The following is a 22706-nucleotide window of genomic DNA, read 5'->3' as shown; positions in this document are numbered from 1 at the left end:
CTTTTTAGAATATTAGAGGATAGTACATATCAAATAATGAAAACTGAAAATCATTAATTAGAGAGTGTAATGCAAATATCATTTGCTTACAGGAAACTAAAATAGGTACTAAGGTTCTTAATCCTGGCATAAATTATAAGGTGTGACAATCAACACAAATTTTAAATGACAGCAGCCAAGGAGGATCTGCAATCATATCGCATTCTTCAATCAAATGCCAACCTGTTAGGATTAACTCGACAATACAGGCATGTGCAGTTCAAGTATTCCTGGAAAAGAAAATAACAATATGCTCAATATAAATGGAACCGTCTTTAGAAAGTCGCTTAATAGATAATCTTGGAAATAATAGACCATTACAAGTGGAAGATTTAGAAAATCTAATAGAGCAATTACCAAAACTTTACTTATTAGTAGGTGACTTTAACGCCAAACATCCCATGTGGGGAAGTACATCATCTGACAGGAGAGGAAATATTCTCCTAGATTTTATAGGTAACAAAAATTTTATTATTTTAAATGATGGATCTCCAACAAGATTTGATGTTTAGCATAATACCACATCTGCAATAGACATCACTTTATGTTCCCCAGAAATTGCCACAGATTTCAGTTGGAAAGTAAATAATAATTTGTTTGGGAGTGACCACTGGCCAATACAAATGGAGTTGAAAAATAATACTAATATAACATATATACCGAAGGGGAAAATGAAGGAAGCAAATTGGAATTTATATAAAGAGAAAACTGTGATTAACAAAAAACTATCAGACTACAAACCACATAGATGCTTATGAACATCTAGTAAAAACAATAGATGATAAAGCAAATGAAATTATCTCAGTTACCTCAGGCAACCCGACTAGACCACTGGTACCCTGGTGGAACGAGGAATGTAAAGCAGCAAGGAAGATAACGAGAACATGCTTTAGAAGATATCTGAGACATAAATGTGATGCCAATAGAATTACGTATTTGAGAGCTAAAGCAAAGCAGAAAAGAATATTCAAAATAGCCAAAAGGAATTCATGGAAAAAATATATAATTGATATAAATTCTAAAACTCAAGACAAAGAAATCTGGAAAAAAATAAATAAACTGCACGGTAGATATCGGCCCGAACCACTACCTATATAAAAAGTAGAAAATCACTATATTTCAAACCCCAAACAAGTAGCAAATGTATTGGGTAAATGTTTCGCCAAAACATCAAGTATCTCGTATTATACAAAGAAATTCAAATTAAAAATCAAAAATTATGTCTCAATACCAATAAAATCTAATAATCTGGAAATCTATAATCTTCGTTTCACCATGGAAGAACTGGAAAATGTCCTGAAACTTTCAAGTCCAACAGCTCCATGGGAAGGCAATATTAGATATGAAATGATAAAAAATTTACCAGAAGAAAGCAAAACCATTTTATTAGAAGTTTTAAAGGAATTAAGGCATTCTCACAGCATGCCTAAAACCTGGAAAGAATCTTTAATCATACCGGCTTAAAACCAGGAAAAGACCCAGAGTCACCAAGCAGCTATAGGCCAATAGCCCTTACTAGTTGTTTAAGTAAGATATTTGAAAAAATGGTGAATAATAGATAAATATGGGTATTAGAAAACAAACCGCTGTTGTCAAACAGACAGTTTGGATTCAGGAAAAAATAAAAGTACCATAGATCCCCTCTTAATGATTACAAGAGAGATATAAAATGCAATAGTTGGTAAAAAAACAAACAATAGTAGTATTTTTTTTTTATTTAGAGAAAGCATATGATACCACCTGGAGGGGAGGGATTTAAAAAAATTGATAGAATGGGGAATAGGAAGGAATTTTTATGAATATAATAGGGAATTCCTATCATCGGCTGAATTTAGTGACTACTCCAGATAATTACCCCCTGCCGAACATGCAGGACCTGACAGGGGTCCTTCATGGGGCAACATTATTTACATATATATATATATATAATATATATATATATATATATATTATATATATATATATATATTGGCTCTAATGTAAAATTTGAGCAATAGTATGTTAACATCATGTTCATGTGTTAGTAATTTCAAAGTGGGGGCAGAAATCTCTGAATCATTTATCTAGGAGGAAGAAATCCCCCAAGGTAGTGTACTAAGCGTGGCATTGTTTGCTATAGCAATAAATGAGATAATTGAAATGATTCCACCAGGAGTCCAAGATCCCTTTTTGTAGATGATTTCGTCATAATACTGTGGTGGTGAAAAAGGGCTGGACATAACCAACAGATTGCAAGCAGCCAGCGTAAATAGGGTAAAAAAATGGGCCGATAACAATGGTTTTAAATTTTCACCTCAAAAAACAAAAGCAGTCAGATTTACAAGATCAAGAGAACAGGAATTAATTCCTGCTTTATTCATAAATAATGATATAATTGAATTTGATGATCAGATAAAATTCCTCGGTGTAATACTTGACAAAAAACTTACATTTAAAGAATATGTAGAACAACTGGCGATCAAAGTAATTGCGCATAATGACTGGGGTGCTGACAGAAACCCCTCTGATAAAAGTATATAAGGTTATTTGTCTCGGTAAACTTGATTATGCATCAAGTATATGGCAGTGCTTTCTAAAACCCTATTAACAAAACTGGATGTCATTCATAACATTCCTCTCAAAGTGAGACCACCTTGACGTGGTGAGGGGGCTCTTGAACCCCTGGAATTTGTTCCCGGGTTTAAGTCCAAGAGACTCATGTATTAAAATATTATTAAAAATATTTATAAATTTTTTGGGGTAATTTAGTGGAATTTTATTTTTCCACTTTTTTGAAAAATTTTACTGCATAGGTGAGTCTGAGAAGGGATCGTGCTTGGAAGGGGTTTGCATTCAAAGCTAATTGTGGGAGTTGTGGTGGTTGAGTCGCCACCCGATATGGTTTGGACCTATATAAGAGATAGTGATGGGATTTCCATATTGCCATCTTGAGGGCAGAACCATATCCAGGCATCAGCCCATCGGAATCCGGGGCCGCTGGTGTTTGGGGAGGGGACTTCTGGCTTCTGTCCGGAAGCCACCAATATGTTTGAAGTGGGGAGTCAGTCCCCATTAATTGGGGCAGAACTCCCAGCAGGCGGATTGGCTTATACCTGGGGCACTGCAAGCATATTGATGCTATCCCGAAGGGGTAAGGGTATGGTGTGGACTACTTGGAGTCAACTCTCACTTGTGGCATTGGTGGAGGATGCAAATACCTGACTGATCAACGATACTTTCTTGATAAAACCAAACAGTTTTGGGTGTGTAGGTGAGCCGGTTTGTGTGAGGTGGTCTGGTGCGTAGTATCCTGTGATCGCTTTGTTGGCTTTGATGGTTTGTTGGGGTGGTGAGACTAGGCATTAAAAGCTGCTTTGGTTTCCCTTTCTGATGTGCTGTTGAGGCCTCAGTAGGGCTCTTAGGTGTTGGGTGCACACTTTTTGCACTTCTGAATGTAAACTGGAAAATTCTATGGATTTGGACAATAGTTTGGCACTGGCAACGACTTCTGGCATGAAGATGGATATGAGCTTGGCTATCGGACAGAACCAAACACTGAGACACCAGGGTGTTAGTAAATCTGATGGATTTGATCCTAATAGTAGAGTCCTTCATTGCACTAATATAAACTTGTCATCAGATTATGAGTATTTGTACAGTATAATGAAACAATTTGTTAAAGTGGAAAGAATGAAATTACTTCTAGAAAAAGACAAGCAGTCATTTTTTGCTTATGTTAAATTTTCCTCACCCTTATTAGCTAGTGAGGCACAAAAAAAAGACTCCATGGCCACATTCTCAATGATTCCGTTCTTAGCACGAAAGTGTTTTCATTGAAAAATTTAAATGATGAGCCATTTGATTTTATCCCTAAGAATGAAGAACATGGACCAGCCCCATGTACCAAAGTGCTTCCTACCCCTATATGGCATGTTGCTAGTTACAAGGAGGGAGGAAAAAATTTTGTAAAGGCTGCTGAATGTATTGAAAGCAAGGTAGGTTCCATTCCCATTGGAAATTTGAAACGTTATGGAAAGAACTAGCTAATAAAAGCTGGTAATGAAACCCAAGCAATTTTGCTATCGAATTTTAAACCACCTGAAAGTGAAAATATCGAATGTATGGCATCACATAGATTCTTTAAAACACTGAAAGGGGTAGTATACTCAAAAGACCTGCATGTTTTTGAAGATAAGGAGATTCTCCATCGATGTCCTCCTTGTGTATCTCACGTATAAAAACTAGGAGGGGATGCAGCTACCCTTTTAACCTTCTCCTCCAGTTACCTACCTGATACTACCATTGTTGGCCATGAGAGGATGCAGGTTAAAAAATATTATAAAAGAAATCCAAAACAGTGTCGCAACTGTTTTAAAACTTGTGTGGAAACAACAAAAGGAGTTGTGTGTGCTCTGCCGAGCATGATAATTTTGACGAGTGTGTAGCAGCCCAATACTGTTTTCAATGTAAGGGTGTTCACTCTCCAAATTCTAGGGCTTGCCTCAGGAACAGATTTGTAAAAGATGTATTGGCAGTGGCTGATAATGAACATATCAGCATTAGCGAAGCAAAGTGTGTGATAATGGGGGCAAACAAAAGTGCCAACTCTACCTATGCTCCAGTAATAAAACTTATGAAAAATTCCAGCAATGTAAGGCAACTAATAACTGCATCTGATAGTAGGTATCACACACCTGCTACTCCACAGACTGTAAATAATGAAAATCCCCAATCTGTCAAGAAATTTTCATCGACTAGCGCCTTGGAGTGCAACAACAAAAGTTGTACTTCCAGAAGCACAGAAAACACACCTCCCAAAGTCCATACAAAGTTGACTAATATGATAGTTGCAGGTTCACCTCCAAAAAAAGGGAGCCAAAATCAACTAATTATTCAGGAAGCTGTTCCAAAAACACTTCCAACAAGAATAAGCCAAGGGAGCAAACCCAATTAGATAAGAGCTAATTCAGAACCATCAGTTGTCACAGCCACAAACAAAAATGAAAACAAAACTATAATTACAACCACCAAGAAGCACGCTAGGAATACATCCCTAAATAATGATGGCTTTAAAATAAAAACCTCAAATGGGTTCAGTGTTTTGGAAGAGATCTCTCCCCCTTGAAAGGTGGTTCCAAAAACAGTTTCAGCCCAAAAACATGTGAGTTCTGATCAGTCTTGCTGCCCTAAGACAAATGAACCTAGTGATTCACAGAATCACAGTAGAAATTCTGATCAGAATCATAACCAGAAATATGGACAGCCAAAACTCTAAATTCCTATCCAAATGAAAAGGGATTAAAGAAAGAATCACTTATAAAGGAGAACTTTCCTCTCCACACTAGGAACAGTACTTCATCTCTTAGGAGTGGGAGGTAGCACTTTTTACCACCTTAACATTCATGTTCGATATCCTTCAGTGGAACTATAAGGGTTTCAGAGCCCGTACAGAAGACCTTAAAGTCTTAATTCATGAATCCAATCCAGATATCATATGCCTGCAGGAGACAATGTTAGGTAACTCTCCTTATAATTCTGGACTAAATTATTCAGTATCTAACTCCTCTCCCCCAAGTGGTGGTCGGGCCCATGGAGGTACTGCAATTATTGTTAATAAATCTCTGCAGCACTCCATAATACAATTAAATACAACTCTACAGGCTGTTGCTATTTCAGTCATCTTGGAAAAGAGGATAACAGTCTGCTCCGTATACCTTCCACCAGATCTTGCTTTGACAGTGAAGATATTCATTCCTTAATTAACCAACTCCCAGCTCCCTTACTTCTCTTAGGAGATATTAATGCCCACAATCCCCTTTGGGGAAGTCGGTTTCTAGACAGTAAAGGGAAATTAATTGAAGACGTTATTGATAGGAATGATGTTATCCTATATAATAATGAGTCAGTGACTTTCCACAGCATTCATGATCATCATTTCTCTGCACTGGACCTTAGTATCTCTTCAACAAGTATCCATTTTGATTTTAGTTGGTCTCTTAACGAAAATTTAAATGGGAGTGATCATTACCGGATCCATTTGAAATATGCTGTGAATAGTCTATCAGAAGTTTTACCAAAGTGGAAGGTAGAGGATGCAGACTGGGATAAATTCAGTAAGGGCGTCAAACTAGATAGGGAATTTGAGTCATTTCATTCTCATCAAGATGCTTATGATTACTTTATTGAATCTACTCTGAAGAGTGCTGAAGGCTTGATTCCCAAAACAAAAGGCAAACCTCATAGACCTGCAGTTCCCTGGTGGAATAAGACTTGTGGTATTCTGAGGAAAGTTACTAGGAAGTGCTACAGACGTTACAAAACTAGTGGCTCTCCTCAGTCTAAATTAATCTACAAACATGCTTTAGCCAAGCAATGATGCTTATATAAGAGAGCCAAAAGAGAAAGTTGGCTTTACTATATTAATGGAATAAACTCAAATACTCCACTGAAAGTGGTGTGGCGCAAAATAAGGAAACTAAGTGGGAAATTTGTTGCGTCACCATTACCCTCACTAAGAATAAATGACACTCTGATCACAGAGCCCACTGAAGTTGCCAGTGAGCTAGGAAAACACTTTGAAGTTTCCAGAGCCAACAATTATTCTGGAGAATTTTTAAAAATTAGGAATTCTGAAATGATTCTGAAATTTAATTCCGGAATATCTAAACCTTGCAACTACAGGTTTTTCTTGAGAGAATTACAGGAGGCGCTCTCCTCTAGTGAATCCACAACTCCAGGTGAGGATAAAATTATATATGAAATACTTAAACACTTCCCAGACGATGCCAACAAATATTTACTCAAGATTATAAACAAAATGTGGGAAACTGGAATTTTACTCAATGACTGGAAAATATCCATAGTTGTGCCTATTAAAAAGCCTAATAAAGATGCTTCCCTAGCCACCAGCTATAGACCAATAGCTCTCACTAGCTGTGTGTGTAAGCCGATGGAGAAAATGATAAATACTACACTAGTTTGACACTAGAAACTAAAGGATTACTATCATCATTTCAATTTGGTTTCAGGAAAAACCGCTCCATCCTTGATCTGTTGCCGAGGCTGGCCAACCTAATCCATCAAGGATTCGCCAAACAATGTCAGACCATCTGAGTATTTTTTGACCTCAAAAAAGTGTACGACACTGCCTGGAGAGTAGAGGAAAAAAACCCATATAGACTCCACTTTTCTAGCCCCGCCCCCTGCCCCCCCCAAGGGACGTGGCTACCCCCCTCCTCCTCCTGATAAGCTCATGTATGTACATGAGGCCTAAAAAGGGGCGGGGCAACCCCCAAACCCCCAAAAGGGGCGTGGCCACCCTGACCCAATAAAGACTCCACTAGTCTGGGGGGCATGGCCACCCCTGACCCCATATAGACTCCACTATTCTGGGGGGCTTGGCAACCCCTGACCCTAAATTGATTCCATTTGTATTATAAGCTCATGTACGTACATGAGCTCATATGGGAGGGGGGGGGCGTGGCCTCCCCTGACCCCAAATTGACTCCATTTGTCTTACAAGCTCATGTACGTACATGAGCTCATATTAGGGGGTGTGGTCCCCCCTGACCCCAATTAGACTCCACTTGTCTTATAAGCTGATATACGTAGATGAGGTGTAAAAGGGGGTGTGGCCACCCTTGACCCCAAATTGACTCCACTGTTCTACCCCTGTGACGTCACGTAACTCTACGGGAATAAAACCAACATTTCAACCCCCCACCACCGACCCCAAATTGACTCCACTGTTCTACCCCTGTGACGTCACGTAACTCTACGGGAATCAAACCATTTTTTCAACCCCTGACCCCAAATTGACTCCACCCTTATGCCCCCGTGATGTCACGTAACTCTACGGGAATAAAACCCCCCCACCCCGACCCCAAATAGACTCAGCTCACTGCTTTTTTGCGACTCATGTCCCCTTTAATTGTTTTCAATGTAACCGGGACGTTTACCTCATCCTCCTCCTATAAAATCTCTAAATTTATATATGCACATCGCGAATATAGCCTCTCTCTCTCTCTCTCTCTCTCTCTCTCTCTCAGCCGTTACATTTTGTTTTATATATATATACACAGCTGCTTAGATATTCAGAGTATCATGATAAAAGGATATTTGGCGACTGACTTCATCCTCATGTGAGACATATATTTATCAATTTGATATCTCCCCCAATAACCGACAGGGACAATGTTATCTGATGATGAATCACGCACACACACACACAAAGAAACGAGACCTTATCGCCATATTTGCCAAGCTGACTTCACCCCCATGTGAAATTTTATTTATCATAGAATTTGAGTCATAATCTCCATGCCAAACACAAGGACAAAGGCACAAATTTCAATTTTGTTTATTTATTAATACCGAGTTTGAAAGAGGTTGAAAAATCAAATGACAGACGGAATTGTTGTTTTATATTTGTAACCAATGCTAAATACAGGGGAATGAATTAATATTCCATACAAACACATACATTAGAAAAAAAACTGTACAAACACGAACGCGATAATATACGCATTCGCTATTTCAAAAACAATACTTCAACGAAACACACGGCTACTATATATTTTCTAACCTGTTCCTTCACATCACAGTCCTAGTATATACCACATACATCTTCTCCAGCACTTTCCCGACCGTGTATCAAAGACGACGTTTCATCTAACACCTCAAAGCTTTTAAATTTAGCTAACAAGTTTTTCATGTATAAATCTTCCACGCACCTTTCCTCCAACAGGGATAAATTCTTTTTCATTATAGCCACGCAACATATTTTACCAATTTTGCTCATTTCATCACTGAATGTAACTAACACAGGTAAATATTGATTCAACCAAGTCGTATTAACCAGCCCGCTTTGACCGATGCCAGCAGGAAAGATAACATATTTGACAGTCATACGATGATTTAAATAATTCTTCCTTCAATTTCTTGACCGAAGAAAAAAAGTGATTGAACCTCACCTGTTTGCTATCTCTGCCCAAACAATCGGCGTGATATAGGTTCTAGGACAATTCCCAGGCGGACAATTTCCATACGGGCAACTTCCATGCAGACAACTGCCAGTATCGACAGTTGCCAGGCTGACATTTGCCATCCGGACAATGGCCATTGGTTCGAAAATATATTGGTTAAAATGAAGAAAAAAGTTATTGATTTTCTGGCCATTTCTTTTAGGATTTTCTCGCTGTTTCTTTCAGGATAAGTTATTTTTTTTCTTTGGCTATTTTTATTTTTTGTTTTTTCAGAATAAGAATTTAATTGTTGTCTGGTTGGTTCTTTCACGATTACTTTTCATTTACTAAATCACTTATAGTTTATAAAAGGAAACTAACAAAGGTAAAGCAGTATCAAAATAAATGTTCCAAAAAACTTTTATTTATAAACATCACATTTAGTTTAAAAAATGAATGCTAATAACATAGATGAAAAAAAAATTGTTAAAAAAATCACATTCAATTAGTAAAAAATTATGTAAAGAGTTTTATTTAAAACATCACATTCAATTAAAAAAAATAAACGGGAATAAAATGTGTTTAATCAGATTTTAAAACTTCAGAATATATGTAAGTTATAGGCAATGAAACGTAGAAAAATAATTTTATCGTCAGGATTATAGCGCGTGACTACCTGCTGTAAGCGTTTGTTTATGTTCTTATACTTAGTGGTAGTAGATCTCTCATCTCCTCTTTCCATGTGAAGCACTTTTGTTTGGGACAAAACTTCCTCCTTCATGAGGCGATCTATGAGTTTCCATAGGTTAGGCCTAGTGAGGTGGTTGAGCATTATTTGATAGAGCACTATGAAATCCTTCGAGACTGTTGTTTGTTCGAGGCATAGACTGTTGAGTTCTTAGGTTCATATTCCAGTGGGAAATTGGAAATAATGGACTAGCTCTTCTGCGATTTCCACCTCTTCCTCTGATTACTCCGATGTAATTTACCTCAAAATACAAAACAAATTCTGAAGGGATATCCTCATCCTCCGAAAGTTCCTCAAAACCTGTAGACACATCTTCAACTGGTAAAAATGCAAGAGCAGAGAGACAACGTATCTTAAGACAAAATTCGGCATCATTGTGGTATCGAACTTGTATACCCCAAATCAACAATTTTCCTGTAATTTGCTTGGCAGGAGTGGAAGAAACATCCACTCACATCAGTGTCAGGAAAAGTACATTTAATTGCGTTAAATGATCCTTTTTCAAAGTCACTCATTATAGTTAATGGATTTTGTTGCAGCAATTCTTGAATTTTTTTGTAAAGCATTTTATAAGTTTCCTCCGTTTTGTTTGGAAGAAGGGCATAAATATGAGGAAAATTACACTTCTCTACTTGGACAAGGATGGTAAAAAGTTGATAGAAAATTGCTGGTGACACCTTAAAGGTGCCATCAACAGCCCAGTTTCTGTACCTCCTTAAATGTTCAAACCCTACTTCAGTAGCAAATATCAAAATGCGATTATTGTCATCGGCTCCCGAATCATACTGTAGAAACTTTTCCCCTGATGAAAGATGTTGAAATTCTGTTGGAATGCAAAACCCTGACCTTTCCGTAGGGATTGCAGGAGCACTGAAGTTCTGCTGCCTCCATCGAGGAATATTTCTACTTAGATGCTGAATGTTTTGTACTTCAGCTCGTGTGCAAGCATCCAACGGCGACAAGCAGCTTGAAACTAACGATCTTGTAGATAAATTTTTTGAGGAGACATCTTCCTTTAGCTTTGCAACAGCATTTTTTGCTTCAACTGTACTTTTAGAGGCTGCATGATTATGTTCGCTGCAGGTCTTTATCAACTCGTAGTTTTCTTCTTTTGATTTTGTCTGTACTCTAGCTTTACACGATTTTTGTTTCCTCTGCGTACACTCCCAGTAAATTATGGATTTGTCACTATTGTATCCATTTCGATGATACATGTACTGAAGATCATCCAATAAAATATTGTTACCACGTTCACTCTTAATAGTTGAAGCCATGTCTAAGGGGTGTAGAAAATGAAAGAAATGTTCGCTATCCAAGTCTCTTGAAGTTAGTAAAACAACAGAGGGAACCCCTAGCTGAATATCATCTAAACGAGTAATTTTCCAAAACAACTAATTTCTAATACTTTCCCAAACAACTAATTTTGGATATTTTCGAAAACAAGTAATTTTGGGTAGTTTCCAAAACAACTAATTTAGAAAGGAACAAATTTTTCGAAACAATGGCAATTGTCCGGATGGCAATTGTCAGCCTGGGAATTGTCCATACTAGCAATTGTCCGCATGGAAGTTGTCCTCATGGAAATTGTCCGCCTGGGAATTGTCCGCCTGGGAATTGTCCACACACGGTGATCTTCATCTTTGGAATAAGCCACGCTCTTTTGCGTGTATTCATTATCTTCAATGGGGGCGCCGATACCATATTGGGTTAATAAGGTAGCTATGGTGGGTAGATCAACTTCTTCGTCGCATTCCCAAGATGTGATATTTTCAGATCTTTTCACAATGGTGGACCCTTCAATACCCCTATCACGAAGACAGGCATATGATGCACCAGTGCGGGAATATCGAAAACCTGCCAATTCGGCATACGGATAAGCTCATTTGACGTCCGCCACCACACCGTAATTCCTGCATGTCACACAATTAATGGCCACGTATTCCTCTTCCTGAACTTATTTTCGGACAAGTTCCCGAAAACTAACTTGCACGAGGAGGTTGATGAAGCCATGGCGAGAGTTCACGTCTTGATTTGACAATCCTTCAAGAGATAATGAGCTACGAAAGCCCCGCAACCCGAGCTCCCTCTATCACAATCACTGATTACAAACCAGTTGTGATGAAGCATCAAGTCTCTCTCACTCCCAGCAATGATTCACACTAACATGAATAAACAAGTCTTATCATTCCCTCACACCAAAGGTCATCCACACATCTCACTCCCAGCAATGATTCACACGAACACGAATAAACAAGTCTTATCATTCCCTCACGCCAAGGGTACTCCACACATATGACTCATTTTATCAATATCAGTATCACTCCCAGCCATGATTCACACTCACACGAATAAACAAGCCTTATCATTTCCTCACGCCAAAGGTCATCCACACACACATACACACACACATGACTCATATATAAATCTTCCACACATCTTTCCTCCAATGGGAATAAATTCTATCGCTACGAAAATCCCACAAGGCGTGAACTTCATCTTTGGAATACAATACTTCATTGAAACACCATATGTCACACCTGATTATTACTTCCCAACTGAACACCATAAATACAACCGACAAGGGAAAATTGATGTTATTCCTTACCCAAAGTGTATAAGAGTAAGTGCAGCACGCTGACCCTCCGTCCCTACAAGTATTTCTCTTGACTGGAATGTCATTTCCCTCCTTCACTATTCAGTAAGTAGCATATAAAACACTTTCCATTTACTTGAACATATAGTATAGTAAATATTAAAAACAGCAATAAGATTCATCTGTATATGGAATAGATATTCTTATAAAAAAAAGTACCTGTTGAAAGAAGCGGAATATATAAAAGAGTCATTATTCCTCCCTTTCAGATATGGGAAATAACTCTAGTAGTGAACTGTCAGCCGATGAAGTAGCCACTCAAGTCAGACACCATTACTATTATGGTGTTGGAGCACCAAACTCCTTTATTAGGAAGGTGAAAACGGGTCATGACCATGAAGCAGGAGAAGAAGAAGAAGTAGCAAGATGCAACAACTCCCACTGGCAGCCCACAACAGTGCAACCCCCAACCAACTTCGCCACCACCCACTACTGAAGGAAACAAGCAACCCGGTGAAGGTATGTAAAACCGATGTGTTATATATTTATTTAATAACAGTTCCTGATTCCATAGAAACACGCACTCTTTTTCTCCATTTCCCTGTTTTCGCTTTCAAATGCATGGTGGGCATAGTAAAAAACATGTATATAATTATTCATAAGGATTTATTGACCACATAAAGACAGTTTACAAATTCAATACACTAATCGCTGTCAGACCGCCTCAGCACGCATCCCAATATAACGTCCATGTGTATCCTTATTTTAACCTGATTATTCCGTAAAGCATCTTAGGAGGAAACGACTAAGACATCTTAACAGTTTATCACCGACGTTCACGGGTGAATGATTCTCACAGCTCATCCTGAAATAAGTAAAAAAAGTTATGTGATTCAAGGTGTATGATACATATATAGAATATATCCTTAATAGAATGTAAATGGGGTAATATAAAAATCAAAGAAAAATATGCATTTACCTTAGTTGTTTAAGATGCGGAGACATTCCTTGTACGTAATAGCATGTTTGACCCCGGACCTCCAATGTGAACATTTAAACTTTTTCAAATATTTAGAATAATATCCCGTTGTCCATTTATCATTACCTCCCAAACGAGTGAATGAGAATACATTTTGTATTAAGGATAATACTGTTTTCACACCTCGGTGACTCACGCAATGAACAAAAAAACTAACATAAAGACCGCACTTGTACAATTTATCAGGTTGTATTTGTTTTATTAGTCGATAGAGGTTATATTCGGGATGCGCATATATAAATTTAGGGAAGTCATTCGAATAAACTTTTGGATTTATACCGTAACTATCAAAAAAGAAGATTATATTTCTAGGTGATTTTTCCACGTAAAAACATACCCAACGACCAACAATATCAATATCAGTAGACAAAGATAATGTATTATATATAAAAACTAAAGGTTTAATTCTATTTTCTGGCAATGTCAATAATCCTACTTCATCCGAAGCAAACACACCTAAATATTTAACCCGGTCACCGAGTGAACCTTTTAAACTTATTTCAATTTCTTTTGTATCCATTCCATTTAACCTCTAACATCACTATGAATAACCCTATCCGCATCCACCGTTAAAATACCCTTGGTATCCCTGAAAAGTTAAATAATGCAAGGGTTGGGCGTAGCCGTACCCAGCCTGATCGGTATTCGCAGGTTTGCCAAAATTTCCACTGTCATGGAATCTCCAACAGCTTCCACCACAAAATTAAAGCAGCCAATAGCTCTACCATTTTTAAAACTATCATAAGTGATCAGATTATCACCGCCACCCCCTTATACTTTTCTGCGTCTCGTGGTATAATTGCATGATGGTATTAGGGAAACTACATTGAATATTATATACAGTATTCCCATTAACGGTAATATGTATATTATTTAATTCAAAAGATTGAAAATATAGACTATTGGCCGCGTAATCACCTGAAAATGTTTCCATATCAATCATGGCCAATGAGATTTTTTCAAGTATACAATGTTAAAAGGCTGATCAACGCCTTCTGGGATTTTCGTAGTGATAGAATTTATCCCCATTGGAGGAAAGATGTGCGGAAGATTTATATATGAGTCATATGTGTGTGTGTGTGTGTGTGTGTGTGTGTGTGATGACCTTTGGCGTGAGGAAATGATAAGGCTTGTTTATTCGTGTGAGTGTGAATCATGGCTGGGAGTGATACTGATTTTGATAAAATGAGTCATATGTGTGGAGTACCCTTGGCGTGAGGGAATGATAAGACTTGTTTATTCGTGTTCGTGTGAATCATTGCTGGGAGTGAGATGTGTGGATGACCTTTGGCGTGAGGGAATGATAAGACTTGTTTATTCGTGTTAGTGTGAATCATTGCTGGGAGTGAGAGAGACTTGATGCTTCATCACAACTGGTTTGTAATTAGTGATTGTGATAGAGGGATCTCGGGTTGCGGGGCTTTCTTAGCTCATTATCTCTTGAAGTGTCGTCACATCAAGATGTGAACTCTCGCCATGGCTTCATCAACCTCCTCGTGCAAGTTAGTTTTCGGGAACTTGTCCGAAAATAAATTCAGGAAGAGGAATACGTGTTTAGTAGTGGCCATTAATTGTGTGACATGCAAGAATTACGGTGTGGTGGCGGACGTCATTCAAGCTTATCCGTATGCCGAATTGGCAGGTTTTCGATATTCTCGCACTGGTGCATCATATGCCTGTCTTCATGATAGGGGTATTGAAGGGTCCGCCAATGTGAAAAGACCTGAAAATATCACATCTTAGGAATGCGACGAAGAAGTTGATCTACCCACCATAGCTACCTTATTAACCCAATACGGTATCGGCGCCCCCATTGAAGATAATGAATACGTGCAAAAGAGAGTGGCTTATTCCAAAGATGAAGATCACGCCAATCGTTTGGGCAGATATAGAAAACAGATGAGGTTCAATCACTTTTTTCTTCGGTCAAGAAATTGAAGGAAGAATTATTTAAATCACCGTATGAATATGTCAAATATGTTATCTTTCCCGCTGGCATCGGTCAAAGCGGGCTGGTTAATACGACTTGGTTGAATCAATATTTACCTGTGTTAGCTACATTCAGTGATGAAATGAGCAAAATTGGTAAAATATGTTGCGTGGCTATAATGAAAAAGAATTTATCCCTGTTGGAGGAAAGGTGCGTGGAAGATTTATACATGAAAAACTTGTTAGCTAAATTTAAAAGCTTTGAGGTGTTAGATGAATCGTCGTCTTTGATACACGGTCGGGAAAGTGCTGGAGAAGATGTATGTGGCATATACTAGGGCTGTGATGTGAAGGAACAGGTTAGAAAATATATAGTAGCCATGTGTTTCGTTGAAGTATTGTTTTTAAAAAAGCGACTGCGTATATTATAGCGTTCGTGTTTGTACAGTTTTTTTCTAATGTATGTGTTTGTATGGAATATTAATTAATTCCCCTGTATTTAGCATTGGTTACAAATATAAAATAACAATTCCGTCTGTCATTTGATTTTTCAACCTCTTTCAAACTCGGTATTAATAAATAAACAAAATTGAAATTTGTGCCTTTGTCCTTGTGTTTGGCATGGAGATTATGACTCAAATTCTATGATAAATAAAATTTCACATGGGGGTGAAGTCAGCTTGGCAAATATGGCGATAATGTCTCGTTTCTTCGTGTGTGTGTGTGTGTGCGCGTGATTCATCATCAGATAACATTGTCCCTGTCGGTTATTGGGGGAGATATCAAATTGATAAATATATGTCTCACATGAGGATGAAGTCAGTCGCCAAATATCCTTTTATCATGATACTCTGAATATCTAAGCAGCTGTGTACATATATATAAAACAAAATGTAACGGCTGAGAGAGAGAGAGAGAGAGAGAGAGAGAGAGAGAGAGAGAGAGAGAGAGAGAGAGAGAGAGAGGCTATATTCGCGATGTGCATATATAAATTTAGAGATTTTATAGGAGGAGGATGAGGTAAACATCCCGGTTACATTGAAAACAATTAAAGGGGACATGAGTCGCAAAAAAGCAGTGAACTGAGTCTATTTGGGGTCGGGGTGGGGGGGGTTTTATTCCCGTAGAGTTACGTGACATCAAGGGGGCATAAGGGTGGAGTCGATTTGGGGTCGGGGGTTGAAAAAATGGTTTGATTCCCGTAGAGTTACGTGACGTCACAGGGGTAGAACAGTGGAGTCAATTTGGGGTCGGTGGTGGGGGGTTGAAATGTTGGTTTTATTCCCGTAGAGTTACTTGATGTCACAGTGGAGTCAATATGGGGTTGGTGGTGGGGGGTTGAAATGTTGATTTTATTCCCGTAGAGTCACGTGACGTCACAGTGGGGTAGGAAAGGTGGAGTCAATTTGGGGTTGGGGGTTGAAAAAATGGTTTGATTCCCGTAGAGTTACGTGACGTCACAGGGGTAGAACAGTGGAGTCAATTTGGGGTTGGTGGTGGGGGGGAGGTTGAAATGTTGGTTTTATTCCCGTAGAGTTACGGGACGTCACAGGGGGGTAGGAAAGGTGGGAGTCAATTTGGGGCCGGGGGATGAATAAATAGTTTGATTCCCGTAGAGATACGTGACGTCACAGGGGTAGAACAGTGGAGTCAATTTTGGGACGGTGGTGGTGGGGGGGGGGCATCGGTTGAAATGTTGGTTTTATTCCCGTAGAGTTACAGGTGGCCACGCCCCCACCCCACTTTTCGACCTCATGTACGTACATGAGATCATCAATAGTATGGAGTCGATTTGGGGTCAAGGGTGGCCACACCCCCTTTTACACCTCATCTACGTATGTCAGCTTATAAGACAAGTGGAGTCTATTTGGGGTCGGGGGGGCCACGCCCCCTAATATGAGCTCATGTACGTACATGAGCTTGTAAGACAAATGGAGTCAATTTGGGGTCAGGGGAGGCCACGCCACCACAACCCCCCTCCCCCCATATGAGCTCATGTACGTACATGAGCTCATGATACAAATTGAGTCAATTTGGGGTCAGGGGTGGCCACGCCCCCTAGAATAGTGAAGTCTATATGGGGTCAGGGGTGGCCACGCCCCTTTTGGGGGTTTGGGGGGTTGCCTCGCCCCTTTTTAGGCCCCCTGGGGGGGCGGGGCTAGAAAAGGGGAGTCTATATGGGGTTTTTTCCTCTACTCGGGAGAATTGGCATCATGAAACAATTGCACAAGATGGGCCTATGTGGAAGAATGATCAGATTTATATATTCCTTTTTAACAGACAGGTATTTTAAGGTAAAAGTGGGAAACTCTTTCTCCCAACCTTTTGTGCAGGAGGAAGGAGTTCCCCTAGGAAGCGTTTTAACTGTTACACACTTAAAACATCTGCATAGGTCTATTAATGCAATTACTAAGTGGGCTGATATAAGTGATTTTAAATTTTCCTCTTTCAAAACAATCGTAGTAAGATATACTAGATGCCAGCATGTGGAAGAAGTTCTCACACTTGGTTTAAAAAGATCTATCATTCCTTATGAAAATGAAGTAAAATTTTTGGGGATGATTATTGACCACAAACTAACATGGGCTAGTCACATAAATGCCCTAGAGATTAATGTTAAATTTTTTTGAATATTTTAAAGGTTGTTTCTGGATTTAGTTGGAGGGCTGATAAGAAATCCCTTCTGAGGCTATATGACTCGCTGTGTCGCTCCAAGCTAGACTATGGCAGTCAGATCTATTCCTCAGCTTGTAAAACGAAGCTAAAGGAATTGGATGTTGTACAGAACAAGGGGTTGAGAAAATGCTTAGGGGCTTTTAGAACTACTTCTGTTGAAAGCATACATGTCGACACAGATCATCTTCCCCTTGATCTAGAAGGCAAGATACGTTTCGATACGTGGCTATAATGAAAAGTGTTCCCAAAAATCCCTCCTTTCAAGTACTCAAGGAAACAGACTCGCGGAATTTCTCTGGTACAAGAGCTTCTAAACCATTCCAAATTCGACTGAACGAGGATGTTAGGGATGATCATCTCAAATCCCAGAAAGTCCTGGAAGTAAAACATCCTGTAAATCCTCCATGGCTTATTCCTGAAGCATTAGTATGCAAGAAATCATTTAAGAAGAAGGACTGTACTGAAGAAGAAATTAGGGGAAAATTCTTAGAGCACGACGTTACCCATGCCAATTATGTGAAGATTTATATAGATGGATCAGAGTCAGATAGTGGTGTTGAGTGTGCTGTTATCTTTGGTGATACAGCATATACAGCTAAATTACCTGACTTTGCATCAATATATACTGCCGAATTAACAGCCGTAGTCTTTGCCCTAGATTTAGTTCTTCAAAGTAGTGACACTAGTTTTGTCATTTACTCGGATTCTAAGAGCACTTTAGAAACTATTAAAAGAATTGATAGCTTTCATCCATTAACTCAAAAAGTTCAGGAGTCGCTTTTTCGTATATATTGTCTGCGTAAGTCAGTCTCTTTCTGTTGAGTCCCTTCTCATGTGGGAATTCACAGAAACGAGACTGCAGACAGGGAAGGGAAAGCTGCTAGTGCCAGAAACAACTTTCAGAAAAGTGCCTTATACAGACCTAAAAGGTCCTATTAAGTCTTATGTACTAAGTAAATGTGGACTTCTCCTCTTCTTGCCAATAATAGTAAATATAGAAATATTAAGAAAAAGATACTGCCGTGGCCTTCGTCATTCCAGCTTGACAGACGAACAGAGGTTATTTTAACGAGATTAAGGATTGGGCACTTATTTAACTCATCAGTTTATTTTAGAAGGAAGCAGCCCACCAGTGTGTGCTTACTGCGGCGAGATACTAACAGTGGAGCACATTCTGATGGTTTGCCCCAGATATTTTAACCAAAGGGAAAGATATTTCCAGGGTAAATTCCTCTCAAATATCTTGGGAGATAAAGCAGATATTTCTGCTCTCATCCCGTTTTTGGGGTATAAATTTTTTTAATAACATTAAGATAATTATTTATATATTATATCATACAGATTTTTAAAGACATTAAACAATTTTTAATTTATATTACGCCATTCATTAAACTTCATATTTTTATTTTATTTATTAGTCACATCTAATTTTATGAATCATTTCTTTCACTAATTCACTTACCATAATTCAATTTATTTAACCATCATTACGGCGCTGAATGGCCCTATGGCCCCAGTGCCTGGGCTTTAGCCCTAAATATCATACATCCATCCATCTATCATTCATAAGATGCGTATTAGACTGTGCACTGGAGCCTACTGAACTTCCCCCGTGGAAAGTCTGTATGTAGAAGCAGGAATAGATCCCCTGAAAGTACGAAGAAAAGAAATAGGATTAAAATATATAGCTAAAATCACTAACCTTAATGATAATCCAAATACTAAATATATGAAAAACATAACACAAATTTTGACAATAAACCAAGAGCCTCTAAACCATTTAGAATATCTAAAATTAGGAACAAGCAGCATCAAAAATACCTACGTGGAGACATGCTAAAATAGAAATCTGTGATAAATCATTTAATAAGAAGGTAACAGATGCACAATTAAGGAGTGAATTTCTGTCACACCAGGAAAAACATAAATGGGACATTAGTATTTAGACAGATGGTTCCAAGTCGAAGGAGGGTATAGGCTATGCTGTTGTATAAAAAAAAATATATAACTAAGGGAAAAAAATTCCAAAAATGTGCTCGATATTCAAATACCTCTATGGAGGGAAATGCAAACGATACCTTTGTAATACACCGGATTCTTACGGTGCTTTAGAAGCGCTAAAACAATACACAATTTCTCAGCCCGTAATTGAAGAAATAATGGAGTGGATAGATATAATAGTAAAACGGAAATCTATAAATATAAAACTCTGCTGGGTCCCTTCCCATGTGGGCATAAAGGGTAATGAAAAGGTGGATAAAGAAGCCAAAAAGGCAGTAAAAAAGGAGTCTATCAAAAATACAAATACCTTACAATGACATTAAAACAACAATTGATGAACACTGTCAATCAAAATGGGAAAAAGAATGGCTGGAATTAAATCATAAGTTAAAGCATATTAAATCATCTGTAAAATCTTGTAATAGACAACAATGTCAAAGAAGGGAAGATGTCATATTAACAAGATTAAGAGTAGAACTTACATATTGTACACATAAATACTTAATGTTGCAAGGCGAGGAAAGACAGGCCCCTTACTGTGACCATTGTCGTTCTCTGGTCATAGTCCGTCATCTGCTGACCTAATGCCATAAATTCGAAAGAAAACGAAGATCCAACAACATATATAATATACCACTTGAAGAACTATTGGGAGAAAATGCCTCACTTCAAAATGTAGTTAATTATATCAAAGAAATAAACGTGTTCTATATGATATAACACATCTTATAATTTCATAAAGTTTTACAGTAAGCACTGAATGACCTTTGCCGCCCCAGTGCTTGGTGTTATACCTAAACTTTATAAAACCAACCAACCGCTTGTTGATCCACCCTCCGAAAAAGTATACTTTTGCTTACTTCGAAAGGAGAGTAGAGGTCTCGAGGTGTTGCTCCCACCATCAATAACTCATGATTGGTGCCCATCTCCGTGTCAGGACGTGTTTAAGTACTTTTTCGGAAGATGAATCAACAAGCGGGCAAGACTGGATCAGCTAGTCCACTCGCTTGTTTCCCCTAGACCTAGGATATTTTTCCCCCTCTACAAAGAAACTATTTTAATGACTTAACATAATCAACGGGTAAGTTTGACAAAATCATTAGGAATGTTATTCAACATCTGAATTATATTAGTTTATATGTAGTCTGGTAATTTACTTGAATTCATATGGCAGAGTACTACTCACCGATAGTATATAGGCAGCGCATCATTATATTAAAACCATGTCGTCCGTCTTGTTTCTTGGATACTGATGCTATTTTATTACTATGTTGGAGTCAAAAGCAGTTTCTGATAGAACAATGGTGATGCAACTGAACTTCATTATATATTTTTCGTTTATGCATTATATGTCCATTTTAACACAAAATGGTTCGCACTTTTTTCTAATGTCACGCTTTCTGGCTTTGTTCACTCCATCAGGATACTTTCAGCTATCCAGACATTGGTAGTATGTGTGGTAAGTGAGCTCTTCCATCTTCTGACGTAGCTTTTTCCTCTGCCAATGCTCGGGCAACAGTGAAGCCTGTTGGCGCCATGGAGTAATGGTAGTTTTGTCGTGATGACAATTATCCTGTGTGGCCATGGCCATACTCTTATAACAGGAGTGGGGTTGGGGAAATCTTGGCCCAGAGGGGGAATATTATCCTAGGACGAAATTCCCTGGGGGGATATAGATCCTAGGCCATTTTTCCCCCGGGGGCGGATTTCGGACAAGGGGAACTACACTGTTACACCGGCGCCAAACTCTGGAATTCCAGTGAGTTAATTCTTAACACAGTGCTGAACAGTCTGTAGCTTATCTGTGCACCTGGCAAATAATAGATCCAGAAAACAGAGAATGCAAGTTCTGCGAACAGGTAGCAGCTCAACCACTAAAGCATTACCTACTACACTGTCCAGAGACTTTCCTCTCAGGCAGGATTTCATAGAGGTCCCTTTAACCAGCTCCAAAAGGGTGACACACAATTGAAAATGCTGGAGCGCTTTCAGCTTGGCTCTTACCCACCACCCAGGTAAACAGATTGTCACCTGTCCAAAACCACCTAAATCACCTTTCCATCACAGTCACAATGCTCTTGTCATGATCTTACTTAAGGAGTACTATAGCAGCTAATCCTTGATGGCATAAAGCCATCGACAGTATAAGATAACATTTCACCCTTCACAAAACAGGGTTAACTAGAGCAAAATAGTTTTGTTCACATGTACAGGTGTTAAATTTACAGCTACGGGCTGCTGTGAAGCAAGAGACCGTGCCAGCACAAGGCTGGCTTAATCTAACGACGACGAGTCTGTAGCTTGACCATTAACAGACCTTCAATACAGAATAACTTCTTCAGACACTTTCTACAGATTATTTGCTTGTAAAGCAAACCTTTAATGAAGAGATTTTCAAAAAGACCGAAGTATTCTTCAGAAAGGAACTACTGCTGTAGGATTCCTTGGCTCTTCAAGTTCAGTGTTAAGTTCCAAAGAGAGGGTTCCATGATTGGCTGGTTTATATCAGGTTGGCGTCAAAGCAAAAGCAGGTAATCGACGCCTAAAATCAGTATTTGTATAATAAGGGAAAAATGAAAAATCACCTTACATTGAGTTTATCTTGTCTTAAAACGAATTCTATAAAGCACCAAGCATATCATAAAGGAAGAAAATTTCTTTTATACAAATTTCGTTTTGGAAAATATTTATATACAAACTGTTATGAGTAACAAACGTTTAAGTCACCTAATTGATAAG

At 38.5% G+C, this 22706-nt stretch overlaps 1 protein-coding gene across 1 annotated transcript; it reads right to left on the bottom strand.

Annotated features, from left to right (window-relative positions):
- Nucleotides 1-10100: 10100 nt before the first annotated feature.
- Nucleotides 10101-11003, bottom strand: LOC135221237 (uncharacterized). The gene has a single exon (XM_064259053.1). The coding sequence runs from the start codon at nucleotides 11001-11003 to the stop codon at nucleotides 10101-10103; it is 903 nt and encodes a 300-aa protein (XP_064115123.1).
- Between the last annotated feature and the right edge of the window lie 11703 nt (nucleotides 11004-22706).

The sequence above is a fragment of the Macrobrachium nipponense genome, chromosome 2, assembly GCF_015104395.2.
Source record: "Macrobrachium nipponense isolate FS-2020 chromosome 2, ASM1510439v2, whole genome shotgun sequence".
NCBI lineage: Eukaryota > Metazoa > Arthropoda > Malacostraca > Decapoda > Palaemonidae > Macrobrachium > Macrobrachium nipponense.
This window is presented reverse-complemented; position numbering and strand designations above follow the sequence as displayed.